General features: G+C 44.6%; 1 protein-coding gene across 8 annotated transcripts in view; it reads left to right on the plus strand.

Moving 5' to 3' along the window:
- EPS8 (EGFR pathway substrate 8, signaling adaptor) overlaps positions 1 to 18,408 on the plus strand; it is a 237,387-nt gene that overhangs the window by 135,030 nt on the left and 83,949 nt on the right. For all 8 annotated transcript variants that reach the window (XM_075005164.1, XM_075005154.1, XM_075005210.1 and 5 more), the window contains exons 2-3: positions 5,112 to 5,202; positions 10,395 to 10,468. In XM_075005164.1, the coding sequence (XP_074861265.1) occupies positions 5,141 to 5,202; positions 10,395 to 10,468 (136 nt within the window). In that variant the 5' untranslated portion in view covers positions 5,112 to 5,140. The remainder of the gene's footprint in view (positions 1 to 5,111; positions 5,203 to 10,394; positions 10,469 to 18,408) is intronic.

Here is an 18,408-nt window from a genome sequence, read left to right on the forward strand (position 1 = left end):
TATGAAATAAGTGTTTAAAATTATTTTTCTTGAGAATCCCTATATTAATAAAAAGTAAATTTGGTAAATAATGTGATTTTTAGAACATTGATCTTAAAAAGCAAATTGAAAAAAATAGTTCTGGTAATTACCACCACTTTCTGGTACTGTTTTGTAAGTGTCAGATAAAACATAGTGTAAGTGGTTTAGGGTCCAAGGAGTGAAATGGGTCATCAGTACATATTTGTAATGATGGCTTCTGAGGTATTCAGCATTTAGTTTCAAAAGCATAATACAGTATAGAGTTTTAATTTCAGAAAGTTGAAAAGGGAAGATAAAATATACAATTAGTAATTGTCTCCCATTTAAAACTGTTGAATAACTTGTGACATTTTGTAATCTTACAAATTGTGTGAAAGCTGTTAATTGAGGATGTTTTTAAACACAATTTTCTTCAGCTTTCCCCCGCCCCCCACCTCCAATGGTGCATCTCACTGAAAATCCTGATTTAGCAATGGCTTTCAAAGGATCAGTTCTGACTTAACTTTTTAAACTCCTATTGAGTTTTAAATTTGTTTAAATATAAAGATTTTAAAAAATTAAATTTAAACCATAGGCAAATTGGGTAACTGTTACCCAAAATGTTTTTCCCTCTGTGCTATCTTGAAAATCTGCTTTGTGTTTGTTGTAAGTTGTAAATGTGTAAAAAAACAATTACTTCTGTTTCAGCTTTGATTACATTGGTTGTCTGATGGTAACTTTCATTCATTGTAGTAGTCTTTATATATGATTTTGCTTTTACAGAAAATACTTTTCCCTCTCATTTTTATAAGTAGCAGTTATCAGAGAAAAGCAAATATTCATCCGTGATATCTGAAGAATATAAATATCAATATAATTGCTGGAGTTGTTAGTAAAAATAATCCATTTCCCATTAAATACAGTCTTCAATATACCACAGGTTTGGACTGTTGTACAAATATTTTAAAGTAAACCTAAAGAGTACTGGACAGCCTAAGGTAAGAATAAAACCTAAAGATCCCAAAAAGAGCAATTTAGATTGGCTGTGGAGGGGAGTCTTTACTTTTCGTATCAAATAGAACACATGAACGCAGAGAGGTTATGAAAGGACCAGACCAATAATTTCTCTAGTGGTAAATTGTTTCCTTTTAAACTGTTAGACTGCTTTGAAAGTTTATAAAATGGTGAATAAAGGATGACTGGTAAGTATAGTTAAGCTTTGCTCAAGTCACTGTGAAGAAGCTAGTTACAAACTGAATGGAAGAGATGTGTCATAGAATTAGAGAATGGGTAAAGGGTGGGAAGCCATGTGAAAGAATAAACGGCCAATTCTCCCTGTGGAAAGAGGTTAATAGCAGCATGACCTAGAGATCAGTACTAGATGTTGTAACATTCATTCTGTTTACGGATCTGGAAAAAAGGGTAAATGATATAGTAGTAAATTTTGCTGAGAGCACAAAATGTTTCAGTGAAGTATAAGGATGATTTTGAAACACTTCAAAACGGGTCAGCAACCATTCAGAGACAGAGTGCTGAAATTTGACCTTTTGAGCTCTATATGTGCAGTCTGAGTGCCAGTGATACTTTTTAAAATCACTAATAGTCCTGCTTACTACAGCTTGATTAATAAGTAAATGAAGATGCAGAGCTTTCCAGTCAGGTGGTGGTTGGTAGCGTTAGCTGCTCTTTTGTTAATCCACAGCGGCAGAGCTTTGAGCAACTCCTGGCTGCATGTGGGAGAAGGGGCTGGGCTGAGTTTCCGCCTCGTGTGCTGATGGAAATCTTCTTTGCCCCCAGGGGTTGCTGATCCTTGCTCTAAAATTTTTACTACTAATTAATTATACAAGACTCCAATATAGCAAGCAGAATTTATTGTGGACAAGTGCAAGGTTATTCACTCTAGAAAGAACAGTTTGCAACAGAGAAACACGGCCTTGAGGTCTGAATCGAACATTGTGAGAAAAAAGATATAGGCAACATTTGGCTATCTCCAGGAGGAATGGTGCTCAAGGCTTAAAAGAGAAGGGGAAAATATTTTTTAAGCTATATGATAAAATATAGAGGAAGTAACAGAAATACAGTTTCATTGTTTTATCTGATTACCGGCAACGGTCTGTTCTAACATTCAATACTTCTTTGATAGCCTCATTTGAAACAGGATCTAGCGGAGACTTCAAATTATCTGAGAATGGTGATGAAAATTGCTATACTTAGGGTCTGTCTACACCAGAGGGTTTTGTGGACAAAACATGTGGAGCATCCACATTAAAAATGTCTTCTGTCGACGTGCTATTGGCAGAACTCGCATTTTTGTTGACAGCCTTGTGCCTCTCCCCCATGAGACAGAATCTGTCAACAAAAAAGCCATGTGGATGCTCCGGGGTTCAGGGGCTGTTGACAGACACGAATTCTGGGTCACAGGGCAGTCCTGTCTGCTGTGCTCCTGACTGGCCATTTTGTCTAGAGAGCAGCTGGGCAGTCTGGACACTCTGTCAGCAGAGCAGATCGACAGGATGATCCGCTTTCATGTGTGGCCACAATCTGTCATCAAAAGTTTTGTTGGCAGATATCTTCCAACAGTAACTTCTGTCAACAGATCGCTGTAATGTAGTCATAGCCTTAGAGTGGATTTTGCATAATGTGAGATTAAAAAGAGTGAGGACCAGTGGTTACAGTCTGAGTTAAGTGAGTTTTCGCAGGTGTGACAGCAGAATTTAATCCAGTTTCAACTAAACAAAATTTCCTTTGAGTGGAAAGAAGAATAGGAAGGTATTGTGCAAACACAAACTGTTGAGTCATATAGATTAGTCAATTGCTTCCTTTAACTCATAAAACCAGAAGATGAGTACAATTAAAAGTTAAAAGTAGAATATCTAAAATGGAGAGAAGCAACTTCTTTTTGTACAGTATATCTCATCCACAGAACTCGGTGCTTCAGGATATTAATTTCACACAAAATTTCAATAAAGTATTAGTCATTTATGTGAAGAAAATAGCAGGAGCAGTTACACTAGCTGCATAAAAAGAAGGACTAGCAAGCCTTAGTGCTTGAGGGTAAAACCTAATTGCAAGCTGAGTTTGGAATTAATTTTCCACACGTACATTAAAACAAATTATGCTTGCTATGGAAAAAGGTCTTTCCCCTCTTTAAACATTAACTTTCAAAAGCAAGGTACTGACCTAGATAGAGCCATATGTTCAGTGTTTGGTATGGCAATTCCCATGCTCCTAAATAACTCTGTTCCCTTTTAGTAGCATTTGCATAATAGGTACTTATTTTGTTATTTCCTAAAGATTCAGTGGTCTTTTTTTCCAACCTGTACATTGACACATTAAACCCTCGAGTTATGTACGGGTTGCGTTTCTTCAGCAGCCCCTCCCCCCCAGCGTAACTCGAATTTTCGTGCAAGTCAAGGGGAGATGGGAACCAGGAAACAGCGCCTGTTGGGCGGCAAGAGTCAGGCTGCTGCCCCTGACAGTGGTGGTTTCCCTTCCACTCTTGTCCGGGACAACAGTCGCATTAACCCGAGACAAATGCAGCTTGGTTGCATGAGTCTTGAGGGTTTACTGTACATTGACATTTTTCAAATTAATGTAAATTCTCTGTCAGTTAATGGTCCTAGCACTTTGGATGATGAATTTTCATTGTTCGTAGGCTCATGAAATCCAGTGTTATTTCAGTCTCCATTTTTACGTGAAAGGATAAATTTAATTGAAGGTGTTTGCAGCCTGTCAATCAGTGCAGGTTTACACGTCAGTGCTGTTGTATCAGAGACAAACCCGTCAGTTACTTAAATAATATCCCTTTATATTTAAAGTTTCACAGGCTTCCATCTAATAGATTTTCAGTTTTAAACATGTCTTCTTAGATCAGCAGTGGGCAATAATTTTTTCAAGGTGGCAGCACTCTGTGAATTTGGTAAGCTGTCATGTGCCACACATTTCTCCTGATTAATGGATGGGGTTGCAGAATCTGGGAGTGAGTTTGGTGAAGGAAAGGTGTCCCAGCTGGGGCAGTCGTTTGGAGTGCAAGGGAGAGTGGAACCTGCGAGGGAGTTTGGTGCAGGATGGGATTCTGACCTGGGGCAGATGCACGGGGTAGTGTGAAATGCTGGCTTTGACGGCTCCTGGTCAGTGGCATAGCAGAGCTCAGGCAGGCTGCCTGTGTGCTGTGACCCTATGACACTCCCAGAAGGGTCTGGCAGTTGCAGCGTGCCCCCTTTGTGAAAGGGGCAATAGGTCTCCATGCATTGCCTGGCACCACAAACAGTGCTCCTGGAAGTCCCACTGGCCAGTTCCCAGCCAATGAGAGCTATGAGGACAGTGCTGGAGGTGGAGCTAATACATGGAGCCACCTCCTTCCTGCCAGGGACATGCAGAGATGCCCAGGAAGCATGTGGGTTACACCAGCAGCTGGCCACTTCCTGGAGCAGTATAAGGCCATGGCAGGCAGGCAGCCTGCCTGAGCATCCCACTGCACCATGGGACTCTTAGTGCCCTGGAGACTGTGAGGGCACAGCCAAAGAGCTGCAAGTACCTCTGGGGCCTCCGGCTGTTGGCCCTTGTCCTCGTACTTTCTTCATTTGGTGGGCAGAACACAAATTTTGGACAGGCCGTATTTTTCCCACACCTTCCTTAGACGATGATATTGTTTAATTATAAGACAAAGTGATGTAGCTGTTTAGTTTTCTAAGTTGAACAATATATCTGCTAATTTAAAAAAAAAATCTATGCACTGTTTCTGGTTTAAGATGCAGCATATTGACTAAGCCAGTTAGCCTTTTAGAAAAAGTTTTAGAATTTTTCTTAAGTTTAAATGTCACTGTTTTTGTCAGTGATACGCCTTTTATTGCGAAGTCTTTACAAAATTTCATCAAAATAATTGTTAATTTATCTACCTATGTTTGTATAGTGCCAAACACAAAAAGATCCTGGTCCATGCCTGTTATCCCGAGATGTTATACCCCTACAAATAATAATCTAATTTATTGGCTCCATTTCCTCTCTAATTTTTGATGTACCATATTTTTCCAAGTATTTTTACCCCTCTAACAACTCTGTGTTGTAAAATACATTCGTTTAATATGTTGGGCTTTTTTTCCCTCCTCCAGATTGTTTCCCTGAGTGAGTGAAGACCAGAATGAACGGACATATATCAAACACCCCTCCTAGTCTATGTGGAAGTTACTCTTCTCAAATAAAGTAAGTCCCTTTCCTAACTTTCTTCATAACCTTTCCCCTGCCTGCCCCAAAAATCATTTTTTTGTTTTTCCATTTTTAGTTAAGTTTCAAATACTGAGAATAGGAATAATTGAAATTTTGAGAGGTTTGTATGATTTGTTTGCTCAAAAAATATGAAGAGTTTCTATAAGGGAAGTCCCAGTCTCTGTAGTATGTAACCAAAGTGACAAATAGATAATTTTTTAGTAGTATTGGTGATTATAATTTTAAATCAGTATTGCAGAGTAACTTCCTAAGCTGTCTGCAACACAGAGGCTGTGTCTACACTACAAAGAAATTTCAAAAAGGGGAACATTGGAAATCAAATTTGAAATAAGGGATTTTGAAATAGCATGGCTACACGCACAAAGTGGATTGCTGTACCAGTCTGCTATTTCGAAAGAACCGCCCCTGTGTTTCTAAAGGGAGCATACACACAGGAATGTGAGCCCTTTCAAAATAGCCAGCTAGGAAACACCATGCCTGGGGTCACATGGCCGACAAACCCTTCCGGGTTCCATAGTCAGCAGCTCCCTTAAAGGGCCCCTCCCAGACGCAACCATCCTGCACACACACAGCACTGCAGAGCAGCGCACAGGACTGCGGGGACCATGCTCTGAGAACAGAAGGTGAGAATGGAGCAACAGCAGCTGCCCAAGGCTGGTGCCTCCACCCACACCAGGACCCAGGTGGTGATTGCCATCCTGGCCATGGTGGAAGCCCTGGGGCCCACCGACCCCCCCACCCCCCAAACTGGGGTCCTGCAGGCCCTGGCAACTGCTGCTCCCTATTCCCTGTCCCCCACGGTGTCTCTGGAGCCACCCCAGCAGCGGGGACTGGTGGGAGAGGCTGGTACTGGGCCAGTGGGACGATGAAAGGGGGCTCCAGAACTTTAGAATGACGAAGCACAAATTCATGGAGCTGTGTCAGTGGCTCACACCCGTCCTGCAGCACATGGACACCCGCATGCGGCCCGCGCTCCTGGTTGAGAAGCACGTGGGAATCGCCCTCTGGAAGCTTGCCAGCCTGCACAGCCACCATTCAGTGGGGCACCAATTCGGGGTGGGCAAGGCCACTTGTTGGAGCTGTTCTCCTGGAGGTAGGTCAGATCAGGGCCCCACCCGCCCCCCAGGAAGGGGCCAGCAGGCCCCTGGGTGTGGGGGGTCTGCAGGGGAAGGGAGCTCCCCGATGTGCAGGCCTACATGTCAGTGCCCCCCTTCAACAGGTGGTCCAGGCCATCAGTCACACTATCCTGCGGAGGGCTGTCTGCCGTGGCGGCTTGGATGATGCCATTGCAGGATTTGCAGCCATCGGTTTCCCAAACTACTTCAGCGCGCTCGATGGCACTCATATAGCTATCCACGCCCTGGACCACAGCGTGGGACACTACATAAATCGCAAGGGGTACCATTCGGTGGTGCTTCAATCACTCGTTGATGCCTGGGGCCAGTTTTGTGACATTTGTATGGGCTGGCCCGGGCAAGCCCATGACGCCCCAGTACCACATAACTCCTGGCTGGGGCGGCGCATGGAGGAGGGCACCTATGTCCCTGCCTTGGAGCTCCCTATGGGGGACTCAACAATGCCACCATGTATAGTGGCTGATGAGCCGTACTCTTTGCAGCTGTGGCTGATGCGCCCCTACACAGGGCACACCACTGCCAGCCAGGACACTTTTAACAATTGCCTGAACTGTGCCCATAATACTGTAGAGCAGGCCTTTGGACGCCTCAAGGGGCATTTCCGATGTCTGAACGCATGGCTGGACATAGCCTGCCCATCGTCCCTGGGGTGCTCACAGCCTGTTGTACTCTGCACAGCATAGTGGAGGGCAAGCATGAGTGCTTTGTGCAGGGGTGGGCTGCGGACCACGGTCCTGGCTACAAGTAGCCGCCCATGGCTTCATGCCGCCAAGCACATCACAATGGGGTTAGGGTCCGGGAGCCGTTCCAACGGGAGCCACACTGACCTCCACCTGGCATCCTCCAGCACGCACCCACCCCGCATCATGGTCCCCCCTGCACTGTGGACACTGGGATACACGACAAAAGGGTTTAATAAATAGGATCCAATGAGAAACATGTAAATAAACTGCACCTGAAAACATAACGATGTGGGGTCATCTTAACTGGCAGGTGAATGAGAGTGTGAATGGGGTAGAACTATATACAAAGGGGTGGGAGCACACCCCGGTAGATGGGGCCACAGGCACGAGGGGGCCTACTCCTCCATGGGGGTGGAGGAGCAGGACCCTCAGGGGGTACGGGGACCCAGCTGTCTGACGGCCGCGGCCGCCTCACCCCAGGCCTCCCTCTGCCCGGCCCTGTCCTCGCGCTCCATTTTCAGCCACTCCCAGAGCACAGCTGTTTGCTCCCGAATGGCTGCGGTTTGGGCCTCTGCTGCCTTCTGGCGGTCATAATGCTGGCACCATTGGGCCCTCTGGGGTTGGATGGGCAGCGGCCTGGGCAGCGGGGACGAGGGTTCCCCAGCTCCGTTGGATGGTGTAGCAGGCGTGCTGGTGGCTGGCACAGGATTGGTCTGGCCCTTGGAGGATGATGCTGTGGAGACGCAAGGGAGAGGGGGGCCACCCATCAGTGCTGCTGCCCGGGCCCGGGGTCTCCACCCTGCCCCATTCTCTGAGATGGTGTCTCCTCTGCCAACTCACTTGGGGCTCCTGTGTCCCCTCTGGGGCCGCATCCATGGGGCGACTGCTGGCTGTGGTCTGGCCCCCCCGTCCCTTCCTGGTCATGAGGGTTGGGGCATTGCCATCCAGCACCTGCGCCCGTGGACACTGTGCCTGGGTCTGGGATACAGTGGGGGGAACACAGGACGGGGTCCCCATCCAAGCCAGCCGTTACCTACCTGGGCCTGGCTGGAGGTGCCGGAACTGATGGCTATGACGAAGTCACCTTCCTCGTCAGAGCTGCTCCCTGGCTCCCCTGCCCCTGTCCGGCATGAGGGTCCTGGCTGCTGCTGCGTCCTGCTGTCAGGGTCCAATTCCAGGCTGGCTGTGTTGTCCACAGAAAGTGGCTGTGGAGTGTCCTTGGGCCTGAGGAGCTGGGGTAGCTCCCGATAATGTGGGCACCTCAGCGTGGCCCCTGCCCCCAACCACTTGCTGGCATCCCTGGCCCAGCTGTATGCTTGCTGCATCTCCTCAGCCTTGGAGCGGACCTGGTTGGCTGTTCGAGTGGGTGGCCTCGCTTCTGCAGCCCCTGTGACAAGCGCTCAAAGGCTGCTGTGTTGCGGGGCCTCCCGGTACTGTGCAGCAGCATGTCCTCTGCCCGGAGGCCGAGCACATCTTTTAGCTCAGCCTTTGTCCAGGAGGGGCCCCACCACTTCTGGCACTGGCTGGCCTCTGGGGACCCCTCCAGCTGGGAGGAGAGGGCTTCCTGGGGGTTGTTGGGGTGTGGGGAGCTTGCCAAGTAGCTGCCGGTGTGGCTGTGGGCTCAGGGCTGCTACAGTGTGTGTCAGACAGAGCTTGTGCTCCTAGTGCTCTGGCCATGCTGTCAGCTTCCTGCATGGGGTTTCCAGGCCCATGCAGCCTTAAGGAGCTGGCTGCGGAGACCATACAGCCCTGCTGGGGCTTGCTAGAGCATCTCCACGCTCCCTGAGGCAGCCACCATGGCAGACCCACTGTTTCGAAATAGCGGCCCCGGAGCGTCTACGCAAGCCCTATTTTGAAATTCGATTTTGAATGGAGCCACTCTTCCCGAAATCGGATGGGAAGAACAGTTTTGAAATCAGCTCCCCTTTTCACTGAAAACAGTTTAGAAAAAGACAGTTATGTGTGTGGACGCTCTGTGGCCTCTTTCAAAATTGGGCCCCCTTTAGAAATTAATTTCAAAACACAGGGCTGGTGTAGATACACCCAGAGATGTATCATAGTGGCAATGCGTTTTTGCTTGGAAATTGAAATGTTCAGGTCTATGCTGAGCCCAAGTGTTGATCTCATTTTTAAAAGCCTAAAGGGATCTTCACATGGGTCAGAAAATACTGCTGTTCATAGGGGAAATACAGTATAACAAATGTTACATATTGCAAATTGAGAGTTGTTGGGTGTCAGCTGCCTTTTTCTGAGACACAGGAAGTTGCAGAATATCAGACTTGATATACCACTAACATAGTCACTCCTAACCTAGGATAAGACAGCCTGTGTTTCCATGGAAATGGAATTGACATTATTGATATTTTCAATGTTGTTACTTCTTTAAGTTCAGGCCAACATATAATTTGTTCTTGTTTTTACAAAGTGAGAACATTGCTTGCTCTTTCCTTTTAGCCTTGGGCAGTCAGATACTCTTGCTTCTGTCTCATTTATGAGACCGAAGCAGTGGTGAGTTAAGCATATTAGACAACATAAAATTCCACCAAAATCCAAACTTTCTGGTATTTATGATGATGTTCTAAAAGATGTGCTCTAGTTCAAATAGAAATTATTTCACGTAATTTCTGTTACCTGAAAGACAGACTAAATTATGAGTCTCCAACACTCAGCCCACAGACCATCTACGGCCCAAGCATTTTCCTATTCTGGCCTGGGAGACCCTCTTATGGCTTCTGCCATCGTGGTGAGGAGGGACACCTGCTATTGCCCTGTGCCAGTTCCTGCACCCCCACGTAATCCCTGAGGCTGTGTTCCTTGGGAAAGGGGTAAAATGAAGAGAGAGGGCAAAGCAGGGGAGAGATGGGATGGGCCTGGGGAAGAGGAATGGACACATGCCTCAGGCTTCAGGGACTCCTGAGCTGGATTGCAAAAATGCTCAGACTGTTGATGGCCCAACGGGCTCTGAATTTGAGACCCCTGGACTAGATGCTAACAGTATTCCTTTTTGGACTTTGTATCTATGAAATTTATGAATCTGTTTTATTATTTATGTTGTGGTAGTACCTCGTAGCCCTAGTCATGGACCCAAGGTCCGGTTATACCAGGCACTTGACCAACACAGAACAAAAAGATTATCCTTGCCCCCAAAGAGCTTGCAATCTAAGTAAATCATGCACAGTTGTTTGTACATGAGACAGAATGTTCATTATGATTGCCCCTGTGGGAAGTACTGGTGTGTATATGTAAGTGTGTGTGTGTGTGTTTGGAAATTTTCACATAGCCCAGATACTTACTGCAAAAGATACTAAATAAATCCATAAATACACTAACCACACACCTTTTGTTCTAGTGGGTATGGTTCACCAACGTTTGCTCAGACCGAGAGGGAACAAAGCTCGAAAGCAAGTGCAAAGGCCATTTATGGTAAGTGTTGCTTAGCAGATTCTGATTTTTTTATTTCAAGAGTGACTTTTTGAGTGTTGGAAATATATACATACACACAAATTTAATATGTATTTGAAATTGATTTGTATCTGAGTTAAAATATCTGTGGTAGAGAATGTTTTGTTGTTATAAAATAGGCTTCTAACCACTTATCTTTAATGAATCACTGTTCTTATAGTATTTATTGAAATAACGAGTTGAAGAATAGTTTTGTGGCTAAGCACGAGAGGAAATCAGAAGATCTTGATGTTTTCAGCTATGCTACAAACGTTGTATCACTACTTAATCTTTGTTTCTGAGTAGCCTCATTTGCAAGAAGTCAAGACTATTTATTTCTTGGAGTTGGTGTTAGGATTAATTAGTTACTGTTTGGAAAGCTCTGTTCTTTGGATGGAAGATCCTGAAGGAAAGCATTACTACTATTTATTGGGACTAACTCCCATGGATGTATAAAGAAACTCTGTTAACAGACTCAATGTGTGTCTCCTGGATTATGGTTTAGTGGTTAGAGCTGGGGGTGTCTGGGAGTCTGGAGCTATTTCCTGTGGTTCTGTTCCCTATGCTATAATTGAATGACTTTGTAACTTTGAACAAGGCAGTTAGTTTTTTTTTTTCCCCATCCCCATGTTACGTGAAAAACTCTCTGCCAACAACAGCCAGATCCTTAAAGCCAGTGCCTTATTTGTTTAAAAAAAAAAAAAAAAAAAAAAGGTGGGGCTGGTACTCAGCCAGCATGCCACTGCCCACCCCCAGCCAATCCCATGTCTGGGGCTGCTGAGGTGCCCAGCCAGTAGTCAGTACTGGCAAGTACCAGCACAAAAAAGCACTGCCGAAAGCAGTTTACGTTTCCCGACGTTGGCATTGCCTACCCTGGCTAAATGTTTTCTTTCAAGGAAAGGGAGATAGTTTGTACAGCTGCTAGCACACAATCCTGGATCATGTTATAATTTTTGCATTGTTCTATAAGACATTAACGTTAAATAGGTTTGCTGTGTTCTACTTAATGAAGTTTACTCTGTTTGTCAATATATGGATTAGTGGTAAGCTACTATGGAGACTTGAGGAAGCATAAGCATGAACAGAATGAAAAAGTAAACAGCTTTTGACTGAGTGCCTTCTTAGAAACTTGTGTAGATCTCTCTCAGGCTTTTTTCTCACATGACCCATGTTATCTATCTCCCTTGTCGAACCGAATTTGTGAGGATAAAATATATTTGTAGACAGTACTATGTATGTACCTCCAAGCAAATAATTTTAATCTTTAGCCCGATAATCTAATAAAAAAGTTTGAGGCCAACCAAAATTGGTTTCTGTATACATAAAGCTAGGTATACTTTCTATGACAATTTCACTTCTGTATGCATTATGTTGTGCTATGCAATACTATCTTATGTATTTGTAATGTAACTATCACCTTGGTATCTAAATGTCGCCTTAACTTTGTTGTTGTTATACACAGTTTATCTTCAGTTTTCCTTATATGCCAAGGGTGGGGTAGAGGTGGTTGTCAATAATCAGCTTCACCATTTGAATTTAAGGTATGAAGTAATTGAGAGGGGAGTTGAAAGTGTGATTTATCTTGATTTTAGCAAGACTTCTGACACATTCCATGTCACATTTTTTACAAGCTAAGGAGATGTGGTCTAAATGAAATCATTATAAGGACAACTGGTTGAAAGACTGTATGCAGAGAGTAATTATCAGTGGCTCAGTGCCAATCTTGAAGAACATATCTAACGGGGTTCTGCAGGGGTCAGTCCTAGATTTGGTATTATCCAGTATGGTCATTAACAATTAGATAATGGGGTGATGAATGTGCTTATAAAATTTGAATGACACACAGCTAAGAGGGGTTGTAAGTGCTTTGGACGGCAGGAGTAGTATTCAAAACAACCTTGAGAAATTAAAGAAAAGGTCTGAAATCACCAAGATGAAATTCAGTAGAGACAGGTACAGAGCAGTACTGTTGAGAATAAAAACTCCAATGCACCAGTACAAAGTGGGGAAAAACTGAATAGGAGGTAGTACTGGGGGTGGGGAGAAAAACCCTGAGATAATAAATTTAATGTGTGTCATCAGTGTGGTGCAGTTTCAGAAAAAGGGTAATATTCTAGGATGAATTAGGAGTACAGTTTCTGGGATGCAATAAGCATGTGGTATGCAAGACATCAGAGCCAATTGTCATTCTCTGCTTGGCACTGGGAAGGCATCAGCTGGAGTATTGTGTCCAGTGCCACGTGTTAGGAAAGATGTGGTTAAATTGGAGAGAGTATGCAGATGAAAAAATATGATATAGAAAAGCTGACCTATAAAGAAAGTTTAAAAAAAATCTGAATGTTTAGTCTTGAAAAAAGATGATGGGGGAAATATGTCAACAATGAAACACGTTAATGGGTGTTATAAAGAGGATGCTGATCACAGTTTTTTATGGAGTTTAGTCTTCATCCGTGGAGATTTAAATTAGGTATTAGGAAAAGCTTTTTAACTTTAAGGATAATTAAGCTCTGTACTAGAGACCCAAAGAGAGCTGTGGAAGCCCATCATTAGAGGTTTTTAAGAACAGGTTAGACAGACACTTCTCAGGAATTGTCTAGGTTTACTTGGTCCTGCCTCCGTACAGGAAGGGGGACATAACAACTTCTTGAGGTCCCTTCTAGTTCTGCATTTCTGTGCTCCTATCAACATAGTTCAAGTACAGTTACTGTTTATTTTAATACTAAATTCCTTAGCAATCCTTTTATAACTGGAATTTCTGCGTTCTGTATCCCCTCTCTGGACCAAGAAGTCACACATACGTAGAACATTAGGAAGTAGGTAAGAAATCCACTAAGAAAAAGGCTGATCAAAGTTTTTATAGATAGAAGATTTTTTATGTGAATAGGACAAAGTTTTTTACTTTTTCTGGCTGTCTTCCCAGCTCTGTGTTTCATCCATGCATTTTAATCGAAGTAGTATATCAGAATCAGCATAATTATCTATAAATGTAGACTTATTCCTTTGTCTTGAAGTGCTGTATCTTTCTGAGGTTTTATTTCAAACACAAAAGATAATTTCAGGTATGGAATTTTCATTTTCGAGGAAAAACAGGAGCCATGTGGGTGAATTTGAGATTAGTGATGGACAGAAACGCCTTTCATCTCTAAATAGTTTAGAACCCAGACCAGATTAGTATTACTGAACCATTATCCTCTAATTGCTGTTTGATGACTCTGTGTAAAGAACCTGTGATCTCAGTTCACTGTCAGTAGCAGTAAAAAGATCAACAAAACTACGGTTGCTTAGTACTGAATGGATTTGAAGACTCAATTGTCCTACAGGGCAGAGTCAAGACAGTTTGGCAGGGCCTTGAGTGAAGTTTGCTCTGTTACTATCTATCCTTTATATGTTCTGGCTTTAAGGCTGCCAGTCCAGTCCACCAAAAATGTATAAATTGGAGGGAAAAAATGGTAGGAGTGCTTGTATTGAAAAATGTGTCTGGAATCTGTCTTAAAAGCAAGGTATTTTTTTTTGTTATATATTTAATACTTTGAATAACTCTAGTAGCATCTAGGTGCCTCCAGCATGTGTCTACAACAGTGTTTTTCAGCTTGTGGCCGTAGACCCCTGGGTGTCCCCAGACACAGATTTCCAAGAGTTCCCCACTTCCATTTGAAATGCTTAGGGGTCCTCAAAAGAAAAAGTTAGAAACCACTGGCCTTACGATATTCTGCCTACCTTGATGTTAAGGGAGTTTTAACAGGTGGAAGAGGGAGGGAGAAAACTTTGCCCTTTATTTCGCTGTTCCAGTTGCTTTTTGTAATTATCCCAGCTGCAACCTTTGTCCCTTGTCAGAAACAGCATCCGCATACACTGAACTGTTTTTTTGTGCCCTAAAGGGAGAGGCTAAAAAATAGCTGTCGATTCTCTCAAACATGTTTAGTGGGATGTGTCTGTTGCTTACGCTTTATCATCTAGGAAGGCAAAATTTTCAAATGTGCCGATGTCCTATTTTCAGGAGTGATTTAGACACTTAGAAACCTAAATCTCACTGAACATTAGAGGGATTTTGCATGCCCAGCTTTTAAAAATTTGCTGAAAGGATCATTTTCAAATTTCCATGTGTATTGAAAATACCAACCCTGGCATATCCTTAGCTAGATAGACTTTGTCTGAGGTTGATGCCTAAAAGTTGTTCCTCAACTCTGTCATTCTGAGGAAATTGTCAGTTGCCTTAGATAACATTATCTCAGTATTTACTGTGTTTCCTAAAAGGTCATATTTACCATCTGCAGTATTCCCTGTGTTTTTATCTCTTTATCTTTCTTTACCCAAGGCATGTGTTTCACTGAATTGATTTCCTCCCATTCTCAGTAGGGTGCGTAGACGAGTATGGTCTGGTATGCTGTATGGTTGTACCTTCAAAAACTGGTGCACTCTGGTCTGGCAACGTCCCTTGTCTGCCAAGACTGGCGTGTTCCTGGACCCGAAAGCCAGGCAGGAGGGTAAGCTGGAGCCTGCATCCTCCAGCAGCCCTGCTTGGGGGCAGGACCCTGGTGCCCCAGAAGTCCCAAAGGGGGCAGCTGTGAAGGCTGGAGCCTGTGTCTCTCAGAAACACCATGGGGGGGGGATGGGCATCCATACAGAGCCTGGGATGGCATCCCCCTACAGCCAATCAGTGGCAGAGCTGGCCTTCCCTGGGCAGCCCTGTAGGGCTGGACCTGTATCCCAGGCAGCCCTGCTGGGCTGGAGCTGGTTTTCCCCAGCAGCTCTCCAGGGCCAGGGACAGCCATGAAGGGCTAGGGCTGCCTCCCTGGTAGTCTTGCAGGCATGGGGCCAGAGCCAGCTTCCCCAGCTGTGTTGTGGGGGGCAGCATAGGCAGCAGCCCCAGCAGCAGTACAGGGCAGGGAGCCCACCACGCAGCACATGGGTGAGCAGCTGGGTGGGAGGGTGTCAGCTCTGAGGCCAGTGGTAGGGAACCTCTCCTGGTCCAACAAATTCTCTTATTCAGGACCAGTCTGATCCTGACCATCCTGGACCAGAGAGGTGCAGCCTGTACCCATAAGCTATTTATAGCCATACTAGAAAGACACAAGAAAAGCCAACAGCTCCAAGCCTTCTCTCCATGTCTGTACTGCTCCATCCCTTGCCCTTCCAAAGAGTTGCATCTCCTCCAGCTCCCTCTCTATAGCAGAAGCCCTGTCAGATGAAAGGGCGGGGGGAGGGGGGGAGGTCTGTGGGTGATGGAGCTGCCAGGGTTCTTCTCCTTTTTCTGCTTCCCCTCCCCACCCCAAGCTGGAAAAGAAGCGAAATTGACAGCCACCAGCCCTGTTCTCCAGCAGGGATGAGTCTGTACAGAGGGAGCCAGAGGAGCCACAGCTTCATGGAGGGGCAGGAGGTGGGACTGTCCTTTTGGCCCTTTTCTCCCGTTTAAAGGGGAAAGTGTACCTTTGCCAACAGTTCTGTCTGGAGGGGCTTTTCCAACGTTTGGCCCATCCACGTGGGGCTAAATGTCAGGAAAAGCCACTCTACCGAGACATCCCAAAGGCCTTGTGGTACAAGGTATACAGGAGTGTCCTGGCAGAATGCTTCCGCTTTTCCAAGAGTGGATTTAGAAAAGCTGAAGTATTCTTTGGATACGGCAGACTTCTTGGGAGAGATTGGAGGTCTAAACATACCCAAAATGGGCAGAGGAAATCCTCCAGCAGCTGTACCATCCCCAGAACCATGCCCTGGGGTGACATGGCATGGATCATTGGAGAATGAATGTCTGTAAAGGGTTAAACCTAAAGGGGCAGGGGATCTCTGGGGGCAGGGGGGCAGCCAGGTAAGCCAAGGGGTGAAGGAAGGGGAGAAATTCATTTGAATTGAAAACAATTGCAGTTTGAGGGGTCTTTGCCTATGTGGCTGATGCAAAGAAGACAGACAAAAATGATTGAGCCTAAGCAGCTTGAACGAATCCAGTAAATATCCTGGCCATCTCATAATCAGCGCATAGATATGTAAGTGAAAGGGAAATGAAAATGCAATCAGGTTATTTTTGTTTTGGATTTGGTGTAGGACTTCTCAGGCTAGTTGATGATTTTTTTTTCTCTTGTACTCTGTAACTTCTAAACTGAATCCAAGGGAAGTAATTTTCTGTGCTCCAACTGTAATGTTTTGAGTTTATTATATCCAACAACCAAGTATGCTTATTTACTTTTGTGGTATTTTTCCATCTTTTGTTTTGTGAATAAATTACTTTTTTAAGGCAATGATTTGATTGCCGTGTCTTAGAGAAGTGTCTGTGTGAATGCCTGCCTAAAGCAAAAAGTCAGCTAGCAGATTACAGCTCTTTGTTTCCAAGTTATCTCCTGAGGAAGGGGAAAAACTTGGGGGATACCCCACAGGGAGATATCCAAATAGGTCTTCCTGGGTTTTAAGGGAGGCTTTTTCACTTGGTGATGGTACTATCTCCCAGGGTCAGCGAATCTGTGACCTTGGGGAGTTTTTAAGCAAAGCCTATAGAGTCAAGGTATTTTCAAGGTTTTTGCAGGCCCCCCACTTTCTGCACGTGGAGTGTCAGAGTGGGGAGGCAGCCCTGGCAAGAAAGAAGAGAATATGAGGGCCCTGGGCTAAGGGTGGGGCTGAGTCATGGGGAGGTCACGAGACCCTTTTGCTGGTGCCCCCTCTCCTGTGCCAGTAACAAAGTGATTTTACTTGCACCACTGCTCGTTCTTCTTTAATGAAGTCCAATATATAGAAAGTGATCTTTTTCAGACTGTGTTACCAGTTTGGCTCAATCCATCTTCTCTGCATAGTTATTCTGAGTGATTGGCACATGAGTTCTATCACCACAGGAAACCAAGTATCCAAATTACTGTGTGCACACTGGTTCTGCTCTTGTATGTGTGTGTCTAGGGCCATTACTCGTGATTCATTGTTCTGGGACATCTCAGGATTCCAGTCAGTTGGAGAACTTGTCTGTCTTCAGGGTGAAACTGTCAGTGAGGCAGAGGATGACTGCCATTACTTGTGTAGGTTGTGGGAGGAGGGTTTGATGGGGTTATGTGTATTTTTTTTGTTAGCTTCCTCATTGTGAAGGGGGCGTGTACCAAGCACAGTTAAACCTAATGTGTATTCTCAGCCTTGTAAACTGGTCTAGTTACCCCTGAGCTGTGTCAGAGGTTTTGCAAGGGTGGATAGTGGGGATTTACTAAGCTGGGATAAAACTCAGGTAAAAGCTTGATTTAACTGGGCAGTAGAACATACCCATACCCATAGAGGTGCCACCTCTGTAGGGTAGTTCAGTCTCCATGACTGTTGAGTCTTTCTTTCATCTGAGACCATTAACAACTGTTACAATTGTGAAGGGAGTTTAGATGCTATTTGTGGTCTGAATGCTTGTTCACTATCACTCACTCTTACGTTGTCATCAAATGATAAGAACTTCTGATTACTACTGTCCTGGCCTTTTCTGTGTCAGTGACCTCTTCATTTTGAACTCCTTTCTGCCCCGGACCATCCATTTCTCTCGTGAGCTGCCTTAGGGTGTATTTTCTCCTTCAGAAAGCGAGCTGTCAGGTAATTCATAGGAACAATGCCCTATGGATTTTTAAAATGCCTGACCTTTACCTCTATAATGAACTTTGAACTCTTAATCAGTTCTTAATCTATGGTTCTAAAGTTAGCTTCTCCATCTGTCTATGTGGGGAACTGCTTCTGACTTGTTGTTACGAAGTGGCTTCTGTTTGGAGCTGGTAGTGATGGCACATTGTGTGTTTGCCAGTGAGTGATGATAAAACAATGACCTTCTCTTCCAGAGGTGAGTTGCTGGTGTATGATAGATTGTTTGATCATATCTTTCAGCTCTGTGCCTAAAAATAACCTTATTTTCTTTCAGAGTCTCAAATTTCTAGTTTCTGCAGAACATCTCAATGAACTATGTGTTTTATACTTAGAGC

The sequence above is a fragment of the Carettochelys insculpta genome, chromosome 1 (assembly GCF_033958435.1).
Source record: "Carettochelys insculpta isolate YL-2023 chromosome 1, ASM3395843v1, whole genome shotgun sequence".
In the NCBI taxonomy this organism is placed as follows: Eukaryota; Metazoa; Chordata; order Testudines; family Carettochelyidae; genus Carettochelys; species Carettochelys insculpta.